Source organism: Dryobates pubescens, chromosome 12 (assembly GCF_014839835.1).
Source record: "Dryobates pubescens isolate bDryPub1 chromosome 12, bDryPub1.pri, whole genome shotgun sequence".
Lineage (NCBI taxonomy): Eukaryota > Metazoa > Chordata > Aves > Piciformes > Picidae > Dryobates > Dryobates pubescens.
The window spans coordinates 4,578,291-4,600,019 of record NC_071623.1 but is presented as its reverse complement, the minus strand read 5'-3'; the positions used below and the strand labels follow the sequence as shown (position 1 = coordinate 4,600,019).

The 21,729-nt window shown below is 63.9% G+C and overlaps 1 protein-coding gene across 1 annotated transcript; it reads right to left on the bottom strand.

Moving 5' to 3' along the window:
- Positions 1-252: 252 nt before the first annotated feature.
- On the bottom strand, positions 253-20,577 carry ZRSR2 (zinc finger CCCH-type, RNA binding motif and serine/arginine rich 2). The gene is made up of 11 exons (XM_054165803.1): positions 20,513-20,577; positions 17,437-17,516; positions 15,559-15,655; positions 15,190-15,298; positions 13,486-13,572; positions 12,313-12,351; positions 10,845-10,960; positions 7,468-7,681; positions 2,650-2,705; positions 2,422-2,531; positions 253-1,257 (listed from the first exon to the last, which is right to left on the bottom strand). The coding sequence occupies exons 1-11, from the start codon at positions 20,557-20,559 to the stop codon at positions 788-790; spliced, it is 1,425 nt and encodes a 474-aa protein (XP_054021778.1). The 5' UTR covers positions 20,560-20,577; the 3' UTR covers positions 253-787.
- Positions 20,578-21,729: the final 1,152 nt, after the last annotated feature.

Below are 21,729 nucleotides of genomic sequence, written 5' to 3'. Positions count from 1 at the left end.
AGGGCAACCAGGCAGCAGGATGCCTTCAGCTGCAAAAGCAGCCTGGGAGGCCTTGCAGTCCACTCCTCCTCTGCCCAAAGCCCACAGCACTCTCTCAGGGTAGAGACCCTCTGGTTTCTTCAGCCCCCCTGCAAGCTTCTCCAGCCACATCTTCAGTGCCAGGTGCAGACCTTTCCAGAGCTCCCTCACAAGCTGGTGTGCAGCCAGGAGGCACTGCCCAGCCTCCCTGGAGGCCTACAAGTTCCTGGCCTTGGGGAGGAAGGGACTGAGCAAGGTGATTGTTCTCCTGTGGGCTTTTAGCCTACTGCAGGCCCCAAGCTCAGGGGAGGGAGGGCAACCTGCGAGCACAAAGCTCCTCCTGGGCAAGCACTGTGCAGTCCAACAGCTCCAGATGCCTTCTCTCCAGCTCAGAGCAGCAGCAGAGTTGCTTGGTGGTGGAAGAGGCTTCCCCTGGCTGCAGGCCACCCGGGGCAGCCCTCTCCTGGGCCGGGGCAGGGAGCACCGAGCACAGCCAGCACGGCAAGGAGCCTCCCCCGGGCAGGCTGCGCTTCTCCTGCTGCTCAGCCCCGGGAGGCGTCCTGCTGCAGAGAGCTGAGAGGGAGGGAGGAGCTGAGTCGTTCACACCCGGGACAGGGCTTCCACCGGCATTCTCTGAAGCTTAGCACACAACCAGCCGGGTTCCTGGGCAGGGAGCAACATCTGCTGGGCAAGGACTCTTTATTCGGGCCGGGGGTTAGCTGCTGCCCCGCCGGCAAGGCGTCGGCTCCGGCTGGGACCTCCCGGGCCCTCACTTGGCTTTGGGGGTGTCGCCGCTTCTCCCTCTGCTGCTCGACCTCTTCTTGCCCCTGCTCCGGGATCGGGAGGAGCTCCTGCTCCGGCTCCGGCTGCGGGTGGCGCTGCGGCTGCGGCCCCTCCGCCTGCGGCCGCCGCTGCGGGACCTGCGCCGCTCCCTGCTGCGGGAGCGGCCGGAGCGGTGCCGCCTGCCGCCGCGCCGCCGGCTCCTCCTGCGCTCCGCTTCGCCGTTCCTGCGCTGCGAGCGCTCGGGGCTGGGGCTGCCCCTGCGGCGGGCCCTGCCGCCCTGCTCCTCGCGGTGGCCCGCCCTGCTCCTCCTCTCAGAGTTCTTAGCCGGCTGCCCAGTCCGCTCGGGAGAGGCTCGGATGTCCCTGTTGGCCTCCCAGAACTCGTTGTTGGGGTTCTTGAACACGTGAAGAAAGTTGCAGTGCTTCCCCCTCGGGCACTTCTGCCGCTCGAACAAGCCTGCGGCGGACGAGGAGGGGGCTGCGTTAGGAGCCACACCCGGCCCAGCCCTGCCGGCACCAGCCGCGGACTGCAAAGCAGCTGAGGCAGCCCAGCTGCCCCAGGGTAGGGACAGAGCTGCTGCAGCGAGGCCAGAGGCGGCCACAGAGATGAGCCAAGGGCTGGAGCAGCTCTGCTGGGAGCACAGCCTGAGGGAGCTGGGGCTGTGCAGCCTGCAGAAGGCTCTGGGGGGGGATCTCTCTCAGCTAGGCTGAGCTGCTCAAGGCTTCATCCAGCCTGGCCTTCAACACCCCCAGCAAGGAGGCAGCCACAGCCTCCCTGGGCAGCCTGTGCCACACTCTCACCACCCTCACCCTCACCAACTTCTGCCTCAGCTCCAAACCATTCCCCCTGGGCCTGGCTCCAGCCCCCCTCAGCCAAAGTCTCTCTGCAGCCTTCCTGCAGGATGCCTTCAGCTCCTGGCAGGCAGCTCTGAGCTGCCCCTGGAGCCTTCTCTCCTGCAGGCTGCACAGCCCCAGCTCCCTCAGCCTGTGCTCACAGCAGAGCTGCTCCAGCCCTGGGAGCATCTCTGGGGCCTCCTCTGGCCTCCCTCCAGCAGCTCTGTGTCCTTCTCCTGGGGACCCCAGAGCTGGAGGCAGGATTGGAGGTGACATTTGAGCAGAGACCTCACCTCTGTGGTTCTGAGGATCCTTGGTTTGGGGGTGGAAGCTGCCAGGTGAAGAGCATTGGCAGGCAGCTCAGGGAGGGGCAGCTGCAGCTTTGTACTGAAGAAGGAGGCTGGAGCCTCATCCCTGCCCCAGGATTGGAGGTGAGGTCTGAGCAGAGCAGAGCCCAGGGGCAGAATCCCCTCTGCTGCCCTGCTGCCCACACTCCTCTGGCTGCAGCATCACAGAATCACCAAGGTTGGAAGAGACCTCAAAGATCACCAAGTCCAACCTGTCACCCAACACCTCATGACAACTAAACCATGGCCCCAAGTGCCACATCCAATCCCCTCTTGAACACCTCCAGGGATGGGGACTCCACCACCTCCCCGGGCAGCACATCCCATGGCCAACCACTCTCTCAGGGAAGAACTCTCTCCTCACCTGGAGCTGCCTGCTGGGCTGCATGAGGGCACAGCCACAGGCCCTGCCCCAGTGCCCCCCTGCAGCTCTCACTCACCACAGATGGCAGTCTTCCACCTGGTGACAGGACAGAACTCGCAGTGGAGCTGCCGGCCGGCGTACCACCGCCCGCTGAACAGAGCCAGGGCCGCCTGGCAGTCCTTCTCCCTGCACAGAGGGCACAGCATTACAGTCACACAGCCCCTGGAGGGGTCACTCACCCACTCCAGGCTCCCGTGGGGGGGGCTGGGTGGGAGCCCAGAGCCCCCTCCCCGGGGGTACTTACGACTGGTACTGCACGTAGACGTTGCCGCGCAGGTGGGGCTCGTAGTTGCAGCTGACCTGAGGGGAAGCAGACAGGGAGCGAGCTGCAGGGGGGCTCTGTGCTGAGCAGCAGCTCCTGCTCCCCCAGCTGGCAGCCGCTGGCTGCTCCCTGACAGCTGCCCAGGCCGAGCCTGCACAGCGCCGCCTGGTGTCACAGAGTCACCAAGGCTGGAAGAGACCTCGGGGATCATCAAGTCCAAGCTGTCACCAACACCTCATGGCTGCTAAACCATGGCTCCAAGTGCCACGTCCAATCCCCTCTTGAACACCTCCAGGGATGGGGACTCCACCACCTCCCTGGGCAGCACATCCCAATGGCTAACAACTCTCTCTGGGAGGAACTTTCTCCTCAACTCCAGCCTAAACCTCCCCTGGCACAGCTTGAGACTGTGTCCTCTTGTTCTGGGGCTGGCTGCCTGGCAGAAGAGACCAACCCCCACCTGGCTCCAACCTCCCTTCGGGGAGTTGCAGACAGCAAGAAGGTCTCCCATGAGCCTCCTCTTCTGCAGGCTAAGCAACCCCAGCTCCCTCAGCCTCTCCTCCCAGGGCTGTGCTCCAGACCCCTCCCCAGCTTTGTTGCCCTTCTCTGGACACCTTCCAGCAGCTCAACATCTTTCCTAACCTGAGGGGCCCAGAACTGGACACAGGACTCAAGGGGTGGCCTAAGCAGTGCTGAGCACAGGGCACAAGGACTTCCCTGCTCCTGCTGGCCACACTCTGCCTGCTGCAGGCCAGGATGCCCTTGGCCTTCTTGGCCCCCTGGGCACACTGCTGGCTCCTGTTCAGCCTACTCTCACCCAGTCCCCCCAGGTCCCTTTCTGCCTGGCTGCTCTCAGCCACTCTGCCCCCAGCCTGCAGCACTGCCTGGGGTTGCTGTGGCCAATGTGCAGCCCCTGGCACTTGGATGTGTTCAATCTCCTGCCCTTGGCCTCTGCCCATCTGCCCAGCCTGGCAAGGTCCCTCTGCAGAGCTCTCCTGCCCTCTAACAGATCAACTCCTGCCCCCAGCTTGCTGTCAGCTGCAAACTCACTGCTGATGGACTCCATCCCCTCCTCCAGATCATCAATCAAGATATTGACCAGGCTGGGGCCCAGCACTGCTCCCTGGGGCACACCACTGGTGCCTGGCTGCCAGCTGGCTGTGGCACCATTCACCACCACTCTCTGGGCTCAGCCTCCAGCCAGTTCCTACCCCAGCTCAGAGAGCTGCTGCCCAAGCCAGGGGCTGACAGCTTGGCCAGGAGTTTGCTGTGGGGGCTGGTGGCAAAGGCCCTGCTGCAGTGCAGGCAGACTCCATCCACAGCCTGCCCCACAGCCACCTGTAGCCCTGCCTGGGGTTGCTGTGCCCAGGCTTCAGGGTGGCAGGCAGCCCAGCCCAGAGCTTCTGCTCAGCTCTGAGTGTTTGCTCCACCTGGGCCACCCTGCTGTGCACCACCCAGCTCTGAAAGCACCCAGCAGTGCCCTGAGGTGGCTGCAGGGTGCTGAGAGCAGCCTGACTGAGAGCAACTTACTGTGCAGCAGCTCCCCTGGGAGGCGAGGCAGGAAAGCTGCAGGCTTTGGCTGCAGCCCTCTGGAAGGTCCTCTTCTCACCCTGATCTGGCAGCCAGGGCACACCCAGAGCTCTCCAAGAGACACGACTGAACTTGCAAGGGTCAGAGTGGGGCAGGCCCAAGCAGGCCAGCAGGCAGCTCTCCAGGGCAGCAGCCTGAGCCCAGCCCCCTCTGCCCCTGGGGCCTCTCCTGCCAGCTGCAGCAGAGGAGGCTGCCTTGGGGAGGGAGCCCTGGCTGGCCCCGAGGGCACCTCCCTGTGTGCTGCTCTAGGCAGGGCCTTCAGGTGCAGCAACGAAGCAGCTGGGCAATGGAAGGTGACAGGAGGAGCAGGCAAACCTCTTGAGGTAAGGACAAGCCAGAGAGAGCCTGCCAAGGAGGGGTTTTATGAGGGGGGAATCGGGATCCTGTGTTTCAGGACCTGCCAGATGCTGGAGCAGCCTCCCAGGGACAACAGCAGTGAACTCTTGGGCTGCTGGCAGGGGGGAGTGCAGCAGGGGCTCAGCTCACTCACAGCTCAGATCCCTGCAGCCAACAGCCAGTCTCTGACCACCCCTGGGGACCCTGTTGCAGTGGCACCACTGCTTCAGAAGCTGGGGACTGCCAGGCTCACCAGGCTGCTGCCAAGGGGTGTGCAGCTCAGCACTGCTGCATGCAGCACCACTGCAGACCCTGGGGGGATGGCAGCACAGCACTGCAAGCCATGGGAACCTGCATCCTCTCCTCCAGCATGGAACAGACTGCTAACATCCCTCCAGTCACAGGATCACAGCCTCACAGAGTGCCAGGGGTTGGAAGGGAGCTGCAGAGAGCAGCCAGCCCCAGCCCCCTGCCAGAGCAGGAGCCCCCAGGGCAGCTCCCACAGCAACACATCCAGCTGGCTTTGCAATGCCTCCACACAAGGAGACTCCACAGCCTCTCTGGCCAGCCTGCTCCAGCCCTCTGCCACCCTCCCAGCCAAAAAGCTTTCCCTCCTCTTCCCCTGGCACCTCCTCTGCTCCAGCTGCCACCCAGTGCCCCTTGGGCTGGCCTTGCACATCCCTGAGCAGAGCCTGGCTGCCTCCTCCCCACACTGCCCTGCACATCTTCAGCCCCAGCACTGAGGGCAGCCCTCAGGCTCCTCTGCTCCAAGCTCCAAGCCCCAGCTGCCTCAGCCTGGCCTCACAGGGACATCTTCCACTGCCTGCAGCAGCCTGGGGGCTCTGCCATCGACTCTCTCCAGCCCTTCCCTCAGCTCCTTCTTGACCTGAGGGGCCCAGACCTGGCCACAGGATTCCAGCTGTGGCCTCCCCAGGGCAGAGCAGAGGGGCAGCAGAACCTCTCTTGGCCTTCTACCATCAGCCCAGCACAGAGCATTTCCATGCCCCAGTGTGGAACCTCCTTGCTCCTATAGCTGCTGCTGTGTGGTGAAGCTTGGAGCCAGCAGCTCGCTGTTCCACTGCCTCCTGCAGGCTCTCCCCTCTGTAGCTCATCATCCAACCACTGCAGGTTCCCTTTCCCTCTGGCAGGAGCTGGCAGCACAGCCTCAGCTCTGTTAGCAGCTGGAGGCCCAAGCAGGGCAGGCTCTGAGTGCCTCCTGCTCAGCAGTGGAGAGCACAAAGGGATGCTGAGGGAGATTGTGCTCCAAGGAGATTTCACCACCCAAGCTGCCTGGTTTGGGGCACCATGGGACTGCTGCCACCCATCACTCACCTCCCAGCTCTGCACTCACAGGTCCCTCAGTTCCCCACCCAAGAAATCCTGCAAGGGAATGATCCAGTGGAGGGCATTCAGCACAGCAAACACAAACTGAGGCCAACCTTCACCACCCCCATAAGCTTAGCTTCCTGTAAGGACAGAGCCAGGCTCTGCTCAGGGATGTGCAAGGCCAGCCCAAGGGGCACTGGGTGGCAGCTGGAGCAGAGGAGGTGCAGGGGAAGAGGAGGGAAAGCTTTTTGGCTGGGAGGGTGGCAGAGGGCTGGAGCAGGCTGGCCAGAGAGGCTGTGGAGTCTCCTTGTGTGGAGGCATTGCAAAGCCAGCTGGATGTGTTGCTGTGGGAGCTGCCCTGGGGGCTGCTGCTCTGGCAGGGGGCTTGGCCTGGCTGCTCTCTGGAGCTCCCTTCCAGCCCCTGGCACTCTGTGACTTCCATGACACATGCACAGAGCTCCCCCAGGCCTCCTCTCCAGTAAAAGCTCCTCCTGAGCTCTCAGCTCTCACTGCAGCCCTAAGCAGCCAGCAGAACTCAGCTGGCAGCCACAGCTCAAGCTCCCTTCTGGACAGAGGATGAGGAAAGGCCTTGAAGCAGCAGAGGAAATGTTTCACTGACAGAGCACTGACTGCCACAGAAGCACACACTCACCAAGGCTGGCAAAGACCTTGCAGATCACTGAGTCCAAGCCTAAGCCAGCTGCCATGGCCACCAGACCATGTCCTGGAGCACCACAGCTGCAGCTTCCTGAGCACCTCCAGCCATGGGGACTCCACCTCCTCCCTGGGCAGCCTGTTCCAACCCCTCCCCATCCTTCACTCAAGGAGTTTCTCCTCATGCCCAACCTCACCCTCCCCTGGCACAGCTTCACCTCATTGCCTCTCCTCCTGTCCCTGGGTGCTTGGGAGAAGAGGCCAACCCCAGCCTCACTCCAGCCTCCTTTCAGGGAGCTGCAGGGAGCAATAAGCTCTGCCCTCAGCCTTCTCCACACTGCACCCGCCCAGCTCCCTCAGCTGCTCCTCCTATGATGCCTCCAGCCCCCTCCCCAGCCTGGTTGCCCTTCTCTGGCCACTCTCCAGCCCCTCAATGTCTTTCCTGTGCTGTGGTGCCCAGAACTGAACCCAGTGCTCAAGCTGTGGCCTCCCCAGGGCTGAGTCCAGAGGCAGCAGCACTGCCCTGCTCCTGCTGCCCACTGGTTTGATGCAGGCCAGGATGCCCTTGGCCTTCTTGGCCACCTGGGCACACTGCTGGCTCCTGTTCAGCCACCTGTCCACCAGCCTCACTCCAGCCTCCTTTCAGGGAGCTGTAGAAAGCAGTAAGCTCTCAGCTCCCTGAGCACCTCCAGCCATGGGGACTCCACCACCTCCCTGGGCAGCCTGTTCCAGCCCCTCACCACTCTCTCTCTGAGGAAGTCCTTCCTCCCGTCCCTCGTCTGCCGTGCACACCGGGCCCGGCTGGGGGCGCCGCCGGCCAGAGCCCTGCCCGGGGCCCCGGCAGCGCGGCTCCCCCCCCGGCCTGCCCCTGCCGGCGCCCCGGGGGCTGCCTACCTTGAACTGCACCACCTTGCCCACGTTCTGGAACTCGGGCAGCACGTCCTCGTAGAACTCCAGGAACTGCTGGTAGGTCTCCTCGTCGCTGTACTCCAGGCTGGCGTCCGTGTCGTAGTCGTCCCTGCGGCACTGCTCCATGCCGAAGGTCAGGAACATGCCGCGCACCAGCAGCGTCTTGCTGGACGTGGGGTAGTTGTGCTTGCGAGAGCACCTGGGCAGGGCAGGGACACGCACCCGGGCTGGCAGCGCGGCTCTGGGGCACCGCAGGCACTGCCAGGGGCAGCCGCGGCAGGGGAAGCCCAGCTCGGGAGCGGCGACAGCCCGCGGGGGGGCGCCACAGCCCCGCGGGGGGGCGCCACAGCCCCGCGGGGGGGCGCCACAGCCCCGCGGGGGGGCGCCACAGCCCCGCGGGGGGGCGCCACAGCCCCGCGGGGGGGCGCCACAGCCAGGCTGTCGGCAGCGGCACACGGCGCGGGGCCGGGACTGCCCCTGCTGCCTCCCGGCTGGGGCTGCCCCTGCTCCCTCCCTGCCGGGACTGCTCCCTCCTGGGACCGCTCCTGCTCCCTCCCGGCCGGGACTGCTCCCTCCTGGGACCGCTCCTGCTCCCTCCCGGCCGGGACTGCTCCCTCCTGGGACCGCTCCTGCTCCCTCCCGGCCGGGACTGCTCCCTCCTGGGACCGCTCCTGCTCCCTCCCTGCTGGGACTGCTCCCTCCTGGGACCGCTCCTGCTCCCTCCCTGCCGGGACTGCTCCCTCCTGGGACCGCTCCTGCTCCCTCCCTGCTGGGACTGCTCCCTCCTGGGACCGCTCCTGCTCCCTCCCGGCCGGGACTGCTCCCCCCTGGGACCGCTCCCTGCTCCCTCCCGGCCGGGACTGCTCCCCCCTGGGACCGCTCCTGCTCCCTCCCTGCTAGGACTGCTCCCCCCTGGGACCGCTCCTGCTCCCTCCCGGCCGGGACTGCTCCCCCCGGGACCGCTCCCTGCTCCCTCCCTGCTGGGACTGCTCCCTCCTGGGACCGCTCCTGCTCCCTCCTGGGACCGCTCCTGCTCCCTCCCTGCCGGGACTGCTCCCCCCTGGGACCGCTCCTGCTCCCTCCCTGCCGGGACTGCTCCCTCCTGGGACCGCTCCTGCTCCCTCCCTGCCGGGACTGCTCCCTCCTGGGACCGCTCCTGCTCCCTCTCGGCCGGGACTGCTCCCCCCGGGACCACTCCTGCTCCCTCCCGGCCGGGACCGCTCCCTGCTCCCTCCCTGCCGGGACTGCTCCCCCCTGGGACCGCTCCCTGCTCCCTCCCTGCCGGGACTGCTCCCTCCTGGGACCGCTCCTGCTCCCTCCCTGCCGGGACTGCTCCCTCCTGGGACCGCTCCTGCTCCCTCCCTGCCGGGACTGCTCCCTCCTGGGACCGCTCCTGCTCCCTCCCTGCCGGGACTGCTCCCCCCTGGGACCGCTCCTGCTCCCTCCCTGCCGGGACTGCTCCCCCCGGGACCGCTCCTGCTCCCTCCCTGCTGGGACTGCTCCCTCCTGGGACCGCTCCTGCTCCCTCCCTGCCGGGACTGCTCCCTCCTGGGACGGCTCCTGCTCCCTCCTGGGACGGCTCCTGCTCCCTCCTGGGACCGCTCCTGCTCCCTCCCTGCCGGGACTGCTCCCTCCCGGCCGGGACTGCTCCCTCCTGGGACCGCTCCTGCTCCCTCCCTGCCGGGACTGCTCCCCCCTGGGACCGCTCCTGCTCCCTCTCGGCCGGGACTGCTCCCCCCTGGGACCGCTCCTGCTCCCTCCCTGCCGGGACTGCTCCCCCCTGGGACCGCTCCTGCTCCCTCCCTGCCGGGACTGCTCCCCCCTGGGACCGCTCCTGCTCCCTCTCGGCCGGGACTGCTCCCCCCGGGACCACTCCTGCTCCCTCCCGGCCGGGACCGCTCCCTGCTCCCTCCAGGCCGGGACTGCTCCCTCCTGGGACCGCTCCCTGCTCCCTCCCTGCCGGGACTGCTCCCTCCTGGGACCGCTCCTGCTCCCTCCCTGCCGGGACTGCTCCCCCCGGGACCGCTCCTGCTCCCTCCCGGCCGGGACTGCTCCCTCCCGGCCGGGACTGCTCCCTCCCGGCCGGGACTGCTCCCTCTTGGGACCGCTCCTGCTCCCTCCGGGCCGGGACTGCTCCTGCTCCCTCCTGGGACTCCTCCCTCCTGGGACCGCTCCTGCTCCCTCCCGGGACCGCTCTCTGCTCCCTCTCGGCCGGGCCTGCTCCCTGCCAGGCATGAGCCCAGCCTGGCTCCCAAAGCATGCCTGCAGAAGCTGCAGGCACCAGCAACAGCCTCAGGGAGTTCTTCTAATCACTTCTTGGAAGAGATGGAAAGGACCTCAAAGCTCATCCAGTTCCAACCCCCCTGCCATGGGCAGGGACACCTCCCACCAGCCCAGCTTGCTCAAGGCCTCATCCAGCCTGGCCTTCAACCCTCCAGGGAGGAGGCAGCCACAGCCTGCCCAGGCAGCCTGTGCCAGTGTCTCACCACTGGAGCTGTTAACCCAGGGGTGGAGATGCTGTCCCTAGTGCCACTGAGCAGCAAAGAACTGCCCCAGCTGTGCTGGATGTGAGCACCCTGAATGTCTACCACATTTTCACCCAGAGGGCAAGGATTTTTTCCTCCCCTCCTTGTCTCTCATGAGAGTTTCTGGGGAGCCTGCAGCAGTGAGCAGCCAGTAAGCTGGAGCTGCCCTGCTGCACAGCCCTTGTGTCACAGTATCACCAAGGTTGGAAGAGACCCCAAGGATCATCAAGTCCAACCTGTCCCAACAGACCTCACAGCTAGACCATGGCACCAAGTGCCACTGCCTGGTAAGCAGTGCACAGACAGGAGAATCCTGCAGGCTCCACACCAGCTCTGCAGGTGGACCCCAGCTTGCTTCCAGACCACCTGAGGTTGGATTTTTTTCCTTCAGATGCTGCAGCAAATGCACATTAGAGAAGGGGGAAAAAAAACCACCCCAAGCCCACAGCATCTGAGAGCTCAGGCCTGCCCTCAGCAGAGAAATCCCATCTGCCCTGCCTGCAGCCTTCTGTGCAGGTGAGCACCAGAGCCAGGCTGAGGCATCCATAATGTGCCAGGGGAAGATCAATAGCTCCCTCCCAGCCAGGGGGCACTTCTCTGCTCTCAGCCCCTGGGTTGCACCATGAGGAACTGCAGCACATTCACCCAGCTGACAGCACCTGAGGGGGGCAACTTGTCCTCTCTTTGCTTGTGGCCCAGGGAAGCTGCCCTCCCCTCCCAGCCCCTTTCTGGGCATTCTTTCCCAAATCAATTCTTCCCTGATGAAAAAAAGAGCAATGGATTGCATCAAAGGGGAAGCAAACCCCCAACCAACAAGCTGTGGATTGGATGGATTACCTGTCTCCAAACCTGCAGGAGCCTGTTTTAATATAGAAGGGACAATTGGCTCTGTCCTTCTCGGTGCCTATGTTCTCTGGGGGCTCTGGGTTGTGCCAGCTCACACCATTCTCCAGCTGGGGAGAAGGGGAAGGGGAGAGAAAAAACAAAACAACCCCAACCCAACAGCATTAAAAGCCACAGAATGAGAGGAGGATAAATCAAGTAACAAAGCCAAGCCAAAACCCACCAGGGAGACCCAGGTGCAACGTGAGGGCTGGGGGACTGCAGGCGAGCTCAGCCCAGCCGCAGCGCTGCCTGCCAAAGCTGCCCTGGGGCTCTGCTCGCCCCAGAGGCCTTTGCTCCTGATGGTCACAGAACACCTCAGAGCTCAGCTGCCCCCAAGCTCCCCACCATGCCCAGGGACACCTCTCAGCTCCACTCAGCTGCCCAAGGCCTCAGCCAGCCTGGCCTTCCACACCCCCAAGCACAGCCTCCCTGGGCAGCCTGTGCCACACTCTCACCAGCCTCACCCTCACCAACTTCTTCCTCAGCTCCACTCTGCCCCTGCTTTGCCTCAGCTTCAAATCATTGGACACACCTGGAGTCCTGTGTCCAGTTCTGGGCCCCTCAGGTTAGGAAAGATGTTGAGCTGCTGGAAGGTGTCCAGAGAAGGGCAACAAAGCTGGGGAGGGGTCTGGAGCACAGCCCTGGGAGGAGAGGCTGAGGGAGCTGGGGTTGCTTAGCCTGCAGAAGAGGAGGCTCAGGGGAGACCTTCTTGCTCTCTGCAACTCCCTGAAGGGAGGCTGTAGCCAGGTGGGGGTTGGGCTCTTCTCCCAGGCACCCAGCCCCAGAACAAGAGGACACAGTCTCAAGCTGTGCCAGGGGAGGTTTAGGCTGGAGGTGAGGAGAAAGTTCTTCCCAGCAAGAGAGATTGGCCATGGGAATGTGCTGCCCAGGGAGGTGGTGGAGTCCCCATCCCTGGAGGTGTTTAGGAAGAGCCTGGCTGAGGCCCTTGGTGCCATGGTTGAGTTGATCAGATGGTGCTGGGTGAGAGGTTGGACTGGATGATATGAAAGTTCTTTTCCAACATGGTTAATTCCTCTCCTCTCCTATTGATTCCCCCTTGGCCTGGCTCCAGCCCCCCTCAGCCAAAGTCTCTCTGCAGCCTTCCTGCAGGATGCCTTCAGCTCCTGGCAGGCAGCTCTGAGCTGCCCCTGGAGCCTTCTCTTCTGCAGGCTGCACAGCCCCAGCTCCCTCAGCCTGTGCTCACAGCAGAGCTGCTCCAGCCCTGGGAGCATCTCTGGGGCCTCCTCTGGCCTCCCTCCAGCAGCTCTGTGTCCTTCATTATGTTCCACCCAGCAAACAATAGCTCCCAGCTCCACACACTCCACTTATTGAGGCCACTGTGCTGCAGTGTGCCAGGAGGCAAACCCAGGATGGCAACTCCCTTACTTTCATCTCTTGGTCAAAAGGCTCTGAGCATTACCTGGCTCTCAGCTTGATCCAGCATCCTCTGCACAGCTGCCTGGAAATGGAGCAAAGAGAGGAGCAGTGAAACCCCTAAGGGCCCCCAGAACATCTGCTGCCTTTAGTGAGGAGCACTCAGGGCTGCTGCCTCACAAGGGTTTGATGGGCTCTGCCCTTCTGGCTCTGGAGCTGAAGCACCAGACAGACAAAAAAGAGCCCAAACAAGCAGCTTCCATCTAATTCAGGGAACCAAAGCAGTCCCCTGAGGGCTTGAGTAGACACCAGGAGAGGGAAGGAAGGAACAGAATGCTTCTGTTGCCACAGCTAAACTCTCCTGGACTGTACCTCAGCCTCAGAGCAAGGCCATGAGCATCACTTTTGTCACTGCACTGTGCAAGGGACACTGAACACCAGAGGAAGCAAGGCAGCAAGCACAGCAGCTGCTGCTCTGTTTCATTCCCATGCAAGTGTCCCACCAGCAGGGACACCCAGCTGTGGCCCTCCTCCTGCTGTGGCCCCCAGGCAGAGCAGCAAGCTGCCTCCCACTGCACTGCCTGCAGCCTTTGGTGGAGAGGCTGCTAGGAGCAGAGCCTGAAGAGCTGCAATCAGCCTGCAGTGGCAGGAGCCTGGGTGTCTGCCCAGGGCAGCTCAGCCCCAGGGCAGGCAGCTGCCAAGGCTCCAGCAGAGGGCATGGCCAACAGAAATGCTGTCAGGCACCAGGACCTGCAAGGGGGTTTAGTCCTCCAGCCAAGGAGCTCTGACTAAAAGCTTGGTCCTGGTGGCTGAGGCAGCCCAGAAGAGCTGGAACACACCTCTGGGTTGAGCACTGTGCTTAAGGAACAGCAGCAATCCAATTCCCTGTGCCACTGGGCAGCTTCTGAGCACTGTGCTCAGCTGGGGCACTGCCCAAGGGTTACCTCCAGCTCATGGTGCAGCAGTGGCACTGCCAGCATGCCTCTGTACTTACAGGATGGCAAGAAGGGCACACTGTTAAGGACCCTGCTGGCTAGATGGACTCCATGGGTCCTCTTCCACAGTGAGTGACAGCTCCAGGGAGAGCCAGGAGGCAGGGAAGCAGTACCCAAGGCACTTAATGTGGAGAGGAACACCTCTCTGCAACAGGCAGAGACTGCTGCAGCTGAGGGTGAAGAGGAGCTGGAAGATGGGCATCCCCCCACTGCCAAGGAATCACCTCTCTCTCTCTCTTCTCCTGCTGCTTCTGCTGGGCTGCTTCTCTCTCCTTCCTTTGCTGCTCTTCCCATTCTTCTTTGATCTTCCTCTGTGTCACACAAAACAAACCCAAACAACAGTCACTGAAGGCACCAGGTGCTTTATCAGCAGGCAAAGCCAGAGCTACCCTGCTGGCCTGCAGCTCCTGCAGCACTGTCTGCAGGGAGGATCCAGGGGAGGCCACAAGGCTGCCTGGGGGAATGGGAAGCCTGCCAGCTGAGGAGAGGCTGAGAGGACTGGGCCAGTGCAGCCTTGAGATAAGAAGGCTTAGGGAAGGCCTTATCAGCACCTCCCAGGATTCAGAGGGTGGCTAGGGAGTAGATGGAGAGGCTCTGTTCACAAGGATGCCATGGGAAGAGAAGGGGAGCTGGGGCCAAGGCAGTGCTGGGGAGGTCTCAGCTGGGCACAAGAGGGAAACTTTCCCCATGACCAATTAGCTCCTGGAATGATCTCCCCAGGGAGGGGCTGGAGGCCCCTGCACTGCACACCTGGAAGCTTCAGCTGGACACTGGGGACACTGCTTTTGCCAGCAGAGCTTGGGCTGAATGACCCTTGAAGCCCCTCCCAAGCTGGCATTCTCTGCTTCCATGACTAGTGACCATCCAGGTTCAGCCAGCCACAGGCAACTGAAGCTCTGGACCCAGACTCCTTTTATTTGCCATTAGAATTCTGCTCCTCTGCAATGGAAGAGGAGTTCTTGCTCCAAACAGACCAACAGCAGAAGAGCAGGGGCCAGAACAGAACAGTGAAAGATCACAGCCTCACAGAGTGCCAGGGGCTGGGAGGGAGCTCCAGAGAGCAGCCAGCCCCAGCCCCCTGCCAGAGCAGCAGCCCCCAGGGCAGCTCCCACAGCAACACATCCAGCTGGCTTTGCAATGCCTCCACACAAGGAGACTCCACAGCCTCTCTGGCCAGCCTGCTCCAGCCCTCTGCCACCCTCCCAGCCAAAAAGCTTTCCCTCCTCTTCCCCTGCCACCTCCTCTGCTCCAGCTGCCACCCAGTGCCCCTTGGGCTGGCCTTGCACAGCCCTGAGCAGAGCCTGGCTGCCTCCTCCCCACACTGCCCTGCACATCTTCAGCCCCAGCACTGAGGGCAGCCCTCAGGCTCCTCTGCTCCCAGCTCCAAGCCCCAGCTGCCTCAGCCTGGCCTCACAGGGACATCTTCCACTGCCTGCAGCAGCCTGGGGGCTCTGCCATCGACTCTCTCCAGCCCTTCCCTCAGCTCCTTCTTGACCTGAGGGGCCCAGACCTGGACACAAGATTCCAGCTGTGGCCTCCCCAGGGCAGAGCAGAGGGGCAGGAGAACCTCTCTGACCTCCTGCCCACAGCCCTTCTGATGCAGCCCAGGCTGCCCTTGGCCTTCTTGGCCAGCAGGGCACCTTGCTGGCTCAGGGGCATCCTCCTGCCCACCAGCACCCCCAGCTCCCTTTCCCCTGTGCTGCTCTCCAGCAGCTCAGCCCCCAGCCCATCCTGCTCCATGGGGTTGCTCTTTCCCAGCTGCAAGGACTCTACCCTGGATTGGATTCCATTTCTCCCCACCCAGCTCTGCAGCCTGTCCAGGCCTGGCAGGAGGGCAGCACAGCCTGGGGGGCAGTCACCACTGCTCCAGTGCCCTCTAAGCTGCCAGCCCAAGGCTGCCTGACTGCCACACTCAGTTTGTTCATCACCTCCTCTTCTTCTTGACGCTTCCTTGCAGCCTCTTCCTTTTCCTTCTTGAGCTTGAACTCCTCTTGGGCCTTCTCCTCTCTCAGCAGCCACTGCTCATGCAGCTTTTGCCTACCCAGGAGAAGAGAAGCACTCAGAAACAACTCAGTGACTGCCCACAGCTGGGGCAGCTGCCAAGCAGACAGCTCCAGTGGATCAGTCCAGCTGCCCTCAGCTGCTTTCAAAGGGAAGATTCCTTCAGCCTCCCTGAGGTTGCTCAGCCAGGCCCAGGCCTCTCTTTTCCAGCACACATTGCACCCAGGCCCCAGCAGCCCCCTGCAGCTGCCTGCAGCCACACTCACTGCAGAGGTGCCACTTGCTGCACTCTCTACCTTTCTGCCTCCAGCTTTTTCTCTTCTTCATCTTCATCCTCTTCCTCCAGGTCCTCCTCTTCTTCCTCAGACACTGATTCATCTTTTTCTGTAGCCTCTGAGGAGAAACACAAAAGAGGACACAGAGCTGGGGGAGCAAGCTCACAGCAGGCCACAGAGATGAGCCCAGGGCTCTGCTGTGAGCACAGGCTGAGGGAGCTGGGGGTGTGCAGCCTGCAGAAGAGAAGGCTCCAGGGGCACCTCAGAGCTGCCTGCCAGGACCTGAAGGGGCTCCAAGAAGGCTGCAGAGGGACTGTGCCCAAAGGCCTGCAGGGACAGCAGCAGGGGCAAGGGTTTGAAAGGAGAGCAGAGCAGATGCAGATTGGCTGTGAGGAACAAGTTCTGCCCCAGGAGGCTGCTGCCACACTGCCACAGGTTGCCCAGGGAGGGAGCTGAGGCTCCATGGCTGGAGCTGTTGAAGGTGAGGCTGGAGAAGGCTGTGAGCAAGCTGCTCTGGTGGAGGATGTCCCTGCTGGGGGCAGGGGGCTGGATGGAGGCCCTCTGGAGCTGCCTCCCAACCCAACCCAGTCTATGGCTCCATGTCCAAAGGCAAAGGTTCATTGTGCTGCTGCTCAAACACAAAGAGCAAAGCTCCATCCCTGGCAGCTCTGGGCCAAGGCCTTGCCTACAGCTCCCTGTGCAGCAAGGGCCAACAGAGAGAACTCCTCCAGGCTGCTGCAGTCTGGAGCCTGCAGCACTCAGCCAGGGGCTGGGGCAGCAACAGGCACCAAGGCAGAGCTCCTCAGCACCACAGCCCAGCACAAGCACACCCTGTGGCTCCACAGCAGCCCTCCAGAGAGCAGAGGCAGAGGAGCTGGCAGGAGATCAGCCCTGCCTGCCTGCCTCCCCCTCCAGAGCAGCTCCAAGGGCATCAGTGGCAGCCTCCTGGGCTGGAAGTGGATGGGGGCCAGGGGCTGCTCCCTGCCCCTCAGCTGCTCCTTTGCTCTGCTGGAGCAGAGGTGGTCACCCTCTGGGAGGTGCTGCTGCCCAGCAGCAGCCAGCAGTGCAGAACTCCCAGCCTGGGCCTGGGGGCTGTCCCCAGCTCAGCAGCACCCCTGCATGAAGCAAAGCTCCTGGGGGGTGGGGAAGCTGGCTCCCAGCCCCTGGCAAAGCACTGGGCTGCCTCTCAGGGGAGCCCACAGGCTGTGGCTGCCACTTGGCACCTAGGCACTGCCCCTGCAGCCATGGGCTGCTGCTGATGGACCATGCAGGGGAGGGCAAGCAGCAGCAGTGACCCTGCTGACAGAGGGGCAGGAACCAAAGCAGGGATCAAGCTGCAGCACTGAGGCTCTCTCACTGCAGAGGATGCCCAAAGGCAGGCAAGGAGCTCTGCTTTGGCACAGGGATGGTTGGCTGCTTTGGAACAGGCTGCCCAGGGAGGCTGGGAGCACAACAGCTTTAAGGAGAAGGCTCCAGGGGCAGCTCAGAGCTGCCTGCCAGGAGCTGAAGGCATCCTGCAGGAAGGCTGCAGAGAGACTTTGGCTGAGGGGGGCTGGAGCCAGGCCCAGGGGGAATGGTTTGGAGCTGAGGCAGAGCAGGGTTAGAGTGGAGCTGAGGCAGAAGTTGTTGAGGGTGAGGGTGGTGAGAGTGTGGCACAGGCTGCCCAGGGAGGCTGTGGCTGCCTCCTGCCTGGGGGTGCTGAAGGCCAGGCTGGCTGAGGCCTTGAGCAGCTGAGTGGAGCTGAGAGGTGTCCCTGGGCACGGTGGGGAGCTTGGGGGAGCTGAGCTCTGAGCTGCCTTCCAGCCTGGCCATGGCAGGCAGCAGAGGCACACCAACTGGCAGCCTTTCCAAGGCCCACCCCCAGGGGCTGCTGGCCCCCTGCCCAAGCTCAGCACTTACCTGAGTCTCTGAGCCTGGCCAGGGCCTGCCGCTTCTTTTTCCTCTTCTCCTTCTTCAGGATGGCTCTGTACTGCTGGTGGCTGCAGGGACACAGGCACTGGGGTTGGCACAGCCAGGGGAACAGCTGCCCTCTCACCACTGCAGAGGCAACCCACAGCAGCAGCACAGACCCCTGTGCCCCCCAGCTGCAAGCCCTCAGCTCTCCACAACGCTGGGCAGAGACATCTGCCAGGGACTGCTGCAGCGACCCTGCCCGAGAGAGCCAGGGGGCAAGGGAGCCCCAGAGGGCATCCAGGCCAGGCACAGAGTGCCAGGGAGCCCCAGAGGGCATCCAGGCCAGGCACAGAGTGCCAGGGAGCCCCAGAGGGCATCCAGGCCAAGCACAGAGTGCCAGGGAGCCCCAGAGGGCATCCAGGCCAGGCACAGAGTGCCAGGGAGCCCCAGAGGGCATCCAGGCCAGGCACAGAGTGCCAGGGAGCCCCAGAGGGCATCCAGGCCAGGCACAGAGTGCCAGGGAGCCCCAGAGGGCATCCAGGCCAGGCACAGAGTGCCAGGGGGGGCAAGGGAGCCCCAGAGGGCATCCAGGCCAAGCACAGAGTGCCAGGGAGCTCCAGAGGGCATCCAGGCCAAGCACAGAGTGCCAGGGAGCCCCAGAGGGCATCCAGGCCAGGCACAGAGTGCCAGGGAGCTCCAGAGGGCATCCAGGCCAGGCACAGAGTGCCAGGGAGGTCCAGAGGGCATCCAGGCCAAGCACAGAGTGCCAGGGAGCTCCAGAGAGCATCCAGGCCAAGCACAGAGTGCCAGGGGGTGAAGGGAGCTCCAGAGAGCATCCAGGCCAAGCACAGAGTGCCAGGGGGTGAAGGGAGCTCCAGAGGGCATCCAGGCCAAGCACAGAGTGCCAGGGGGGAAGGGAGCCCCAGAGGGCATCCAGGCCAAGCACAGAGTGCCAGGGAGCTCCAGAGGGCATCCAGGCCAAGCACAGAGTGCCAGGGAGCTCCAGAGGGCATCCAGGCCAAGCACAGAGTGCCAGGGAGGAAGGTTGCTCCAGAGAGCATCCAATGCAACCACAGAATGCCAAACAGCACCAGGCTCTCCCTGTGGAGCACCTGAAAGCCTTTCCCTCTCAGCCCCTTTCCTGCCATCTTTCACCCCACCTCTCATCTTCCTAAGCAGTTGGCAATAGAACCACTGGAGGCAGTGATGATCTTCAGCTCCTGTCCTTCTGCCATGGCAAACACTGACAGGCCAGGCAGAGAGGGACCTGGGGGGAGTGGTTGAGAGTAGGCTGAACAGGAGGCAGCAGTGTGCCCAGGGAGCCAAGAAGGCCAAGGGCATCCTGGCCTGCATCAGGAAGAGTGTGGCCAGCAGGAGCAGGGAAGTCCTTGTGCCCTGTGCTCAGCACTGCTGAGGCCACCCCTTGAGTCCTGTGTCCAGTTCTGGGCCCCTCAGGTTAGGAAAGATGTTGAGCTGCTGGAAGGTGTCCAGAGAAGGGCAACAAAGCTGGGGAGGGGTCTGGAGCACAGCCCTGGGAGGGGAGGCTGAGGGAGCTGGGGTTGCTTAGCCTGCAGAAGAGGAGGCTCAGGGGAGACCTTCTTGCTCTCTGCAACTCCCTGCAGGGAGGTTGGAGCCAGGTGGGGGTTGGGCTCTTCTGCCAGGCAGCCAGCAGCAGAACAAGAGGACACAGCCTCAAGCTGTGCCAGGGGAGGTTTAGGCTGGAGGTGAGGAAGAAGTTCTTCCCAGCAAGAGAGATTGGCCATGGGAATGTGCTGCCCAGGGAGGTGGTGGAGTCCCCATCCCTGGAGGTGTTCAAGAGGAGATTGGATGTGGCACTTGGTGCCATGGTCTAGTTGATGAGATGGTGTTGGGGGATAGGTTGGACTGGATTACCTGCAAGGTCTTTTCCAACCTGGTTAATTCTATTCTATTCCATTCCATTCCATGTTCCAAGTAGGGGATTTGAAACGAGCCCACAGGCAGGCAAACCCTCACCTGCACCTCCAAGCCTTCCACTGAGGGTTCCTCACCCCCTCCCCATCTGCACCCCAATAACACCCTGCTGCTTACCCTGCCGGCAGAGTGCTTGCTCTAAAAGGCCAGGGTCTGACTGTAGGCAGTGCCCACACCTGAGCCTTCTGCCTCTGCTCACAAGCCCAGTGGCTCCTCCTGCACTGCCACCTGCCCGCAACGACTCTGCTCAGCAGGTGCCCGGGGCTGACAGCTGAGGACACCTCCCTCCCTCCCTGCCAGCTCCCTGGGCTTCCCTGGATGCTGTAGAACAACTCTCTTCGCACCGAGGCCGCAGCAGCACTAAGGCGGTGGGCACACAACTGAGGCGCAGGGAGCAGCAGCGCCTCGGCCGACTCAGCGCTGGGGCTCCCCTGCAAACACAGGGCGCCGGGCAGCACGGCTACGCCGGCAGGCGCGGAGCGCCGGTGCCCGCCAAGGCCGGGAGGCCTGGCCCGGGAACCCTCTCATCGGCGGAGAGGGCCGGCGGCCGCTCACGCCGGCAGGCACAGCCGCACACGGCAGCTGCTTCACCGAGCCTCACGCAGCCCCGCGGCCTCCGCTCCGCCCGGGCGCGGGGCGCTGAGCCCCGGCTGCAGCCCGGCAGCGCCCTGCCCCTCGGCAGCGCCGTGCCCCTGCGCAGCCAGCCCGACCGGCTGGGCCCGAGCCCGGGCTGGGCCCGAGCCCCGGCGGCGCCGCGACCCCCGGCCCGCCGCCACCAGGCTCCGCCCGCTTCCGGCGCCGCCCCTCGGAGCCCCCCGCGACCCCGCCCGCCGCTCCCCGGGGTCAGGCCGACGCTCCCCATCCCTCCCCCCCGCCCCCCCCCCCGCAACGGGCGCCGCTTCGCCGCGCTCCCGCCCCGCGCGCGGCGGCCGGTGGGCCGCGGGCACCGCCGCGGCTGGCTGCGCCACTCCCGGGCCCGGCCGCCAGGCGGCCTCAGCCGCGGCCACCGTGCGGCGGGGCGGCCTCCGCACCGGCCGGGCCGCGACCCTCCTCGGGGGGTGCCGGGGCCCTTCCCCTTCCCGCTGGAGGCGGCGGGGAGGCTCAAACCCGACGGCGGCCCGGGCCTCACCTCAACTTCCCCAGCGGGGACTCGGGCAGCAACATGGGCGCCGCCATCTTGCGTTGCCAAGGGGATGTCACGTGACGCCGCGGCGGAAGGGCGCGCGGAGCCCTTCCGGCGCCCGCGCCCAGGAGCCCCGCGCGCCCCTGCGCCTGCACCTGCGCGCGGGGGGCGGCCGCGGCGGGGCCGGGCTCACGAGATGCTCCGCGGGGGGCGGCGCTGCCCCGCCCCGCCCCGCCCCGCCCTGCCCTATCCTATCCTGCCCCGCCCTGCTCCGCCCTACCCTACCCTATCCTACCCTATCCTATCCTACCCTATCCTATCCTACCCTATCCTATCCTATCCTATCCCATCCTACCCTATCCTACCCTATCCTATCCTACCCTATCCTATCCTACCCTATCCTATCCTATCCTATCCCATCCTACCCTATCCTACCCTATCCTATCCTACCCTATCCTATCCTACCCTATCCTATCCTATCCTATCCTATCCCATCCTACCCTATCCTACCCTATCCTACCCTATCCTATCCTATCCTATCCTACCCTACCCTACCCTATCCTATCCTATCCTACCCTGCCTTGCCCTGCCCTGCCTGCCCTATCCTGCCCTGCCCTGTCCTATCCTATTCTGCCCTGCCCTGCCTGCCCTGCCCTATTCTGCCCTGCCCTGTCCTATTCTGCCCTGCCTGCCCTGCCCTATCCTGCCCTGCCCTATCCTATTCTGCCCTGCCCTGCCTGCCCTGCCCTGCCCTATCCTATTCTGCCCTGCCTGCCCTGCCTTATCCTGCCCTGCCCTATCCTATCCTGCCTTGCCCTGCCTTGCCCCGCCCTGCCCTGCCCGCCTTGCCCTGCCCTATCCTGCCCTGCCCTGCCCACCTTGTCCTGCCCTATCCTATCCTGCCCTGCCTACCTTGCCCTGCCTGCCTTGCCCTGCCCTATTCTATCCTGCCCTGCCCTGCCCCACCTTGCCTTGCCCTGCTCTATCCTATCCTGCCTTGCCCTGCCTGCCTTGCCCTGCCCTATTCTATCCTGCCCTGCCCTGCCCCACCCTGCCTTGCTCTGCCCTATTCTATCCTGCCCTGCCCTGCCCCACCCTGCCTTGCTCTGCCCTATTCTATCCTGCCCTGCCCTGCCCCACCCTGCCTTGCCCTGCCCTATCCTATCCTGCCTTGCCCTGCCTGCCTTGCTCTGCCCTATTCTATCCTGCCCTGCCCTGCCGCA

Bases quoted from the DNA above. Each gene is read 5' to 3' on its own strand.
- ZRSR2 (XM_054165803.1), bottom strand. From the start codon at position 20,559: ATGGCGGCGCCCATGTTGCTGCCCGAGTCCCCGCTGGGGAAGTTGAG. The intron at 17,517-20,512 runs GTGAGGCCCGGG...GTGTCCCTGCAG, and splicing joins TCCCCGCTGGGGAAGTTGAG to CCACCAGCAGTACAGAGCCA. The intron at 1,258-2,421 runs GTGAGTGAGAGC...CGTCCGCCGCAG, and splicing joins GTGGAAGACTGCCATCTGTG to GCTTGTTCGAGCGGCAGAAG.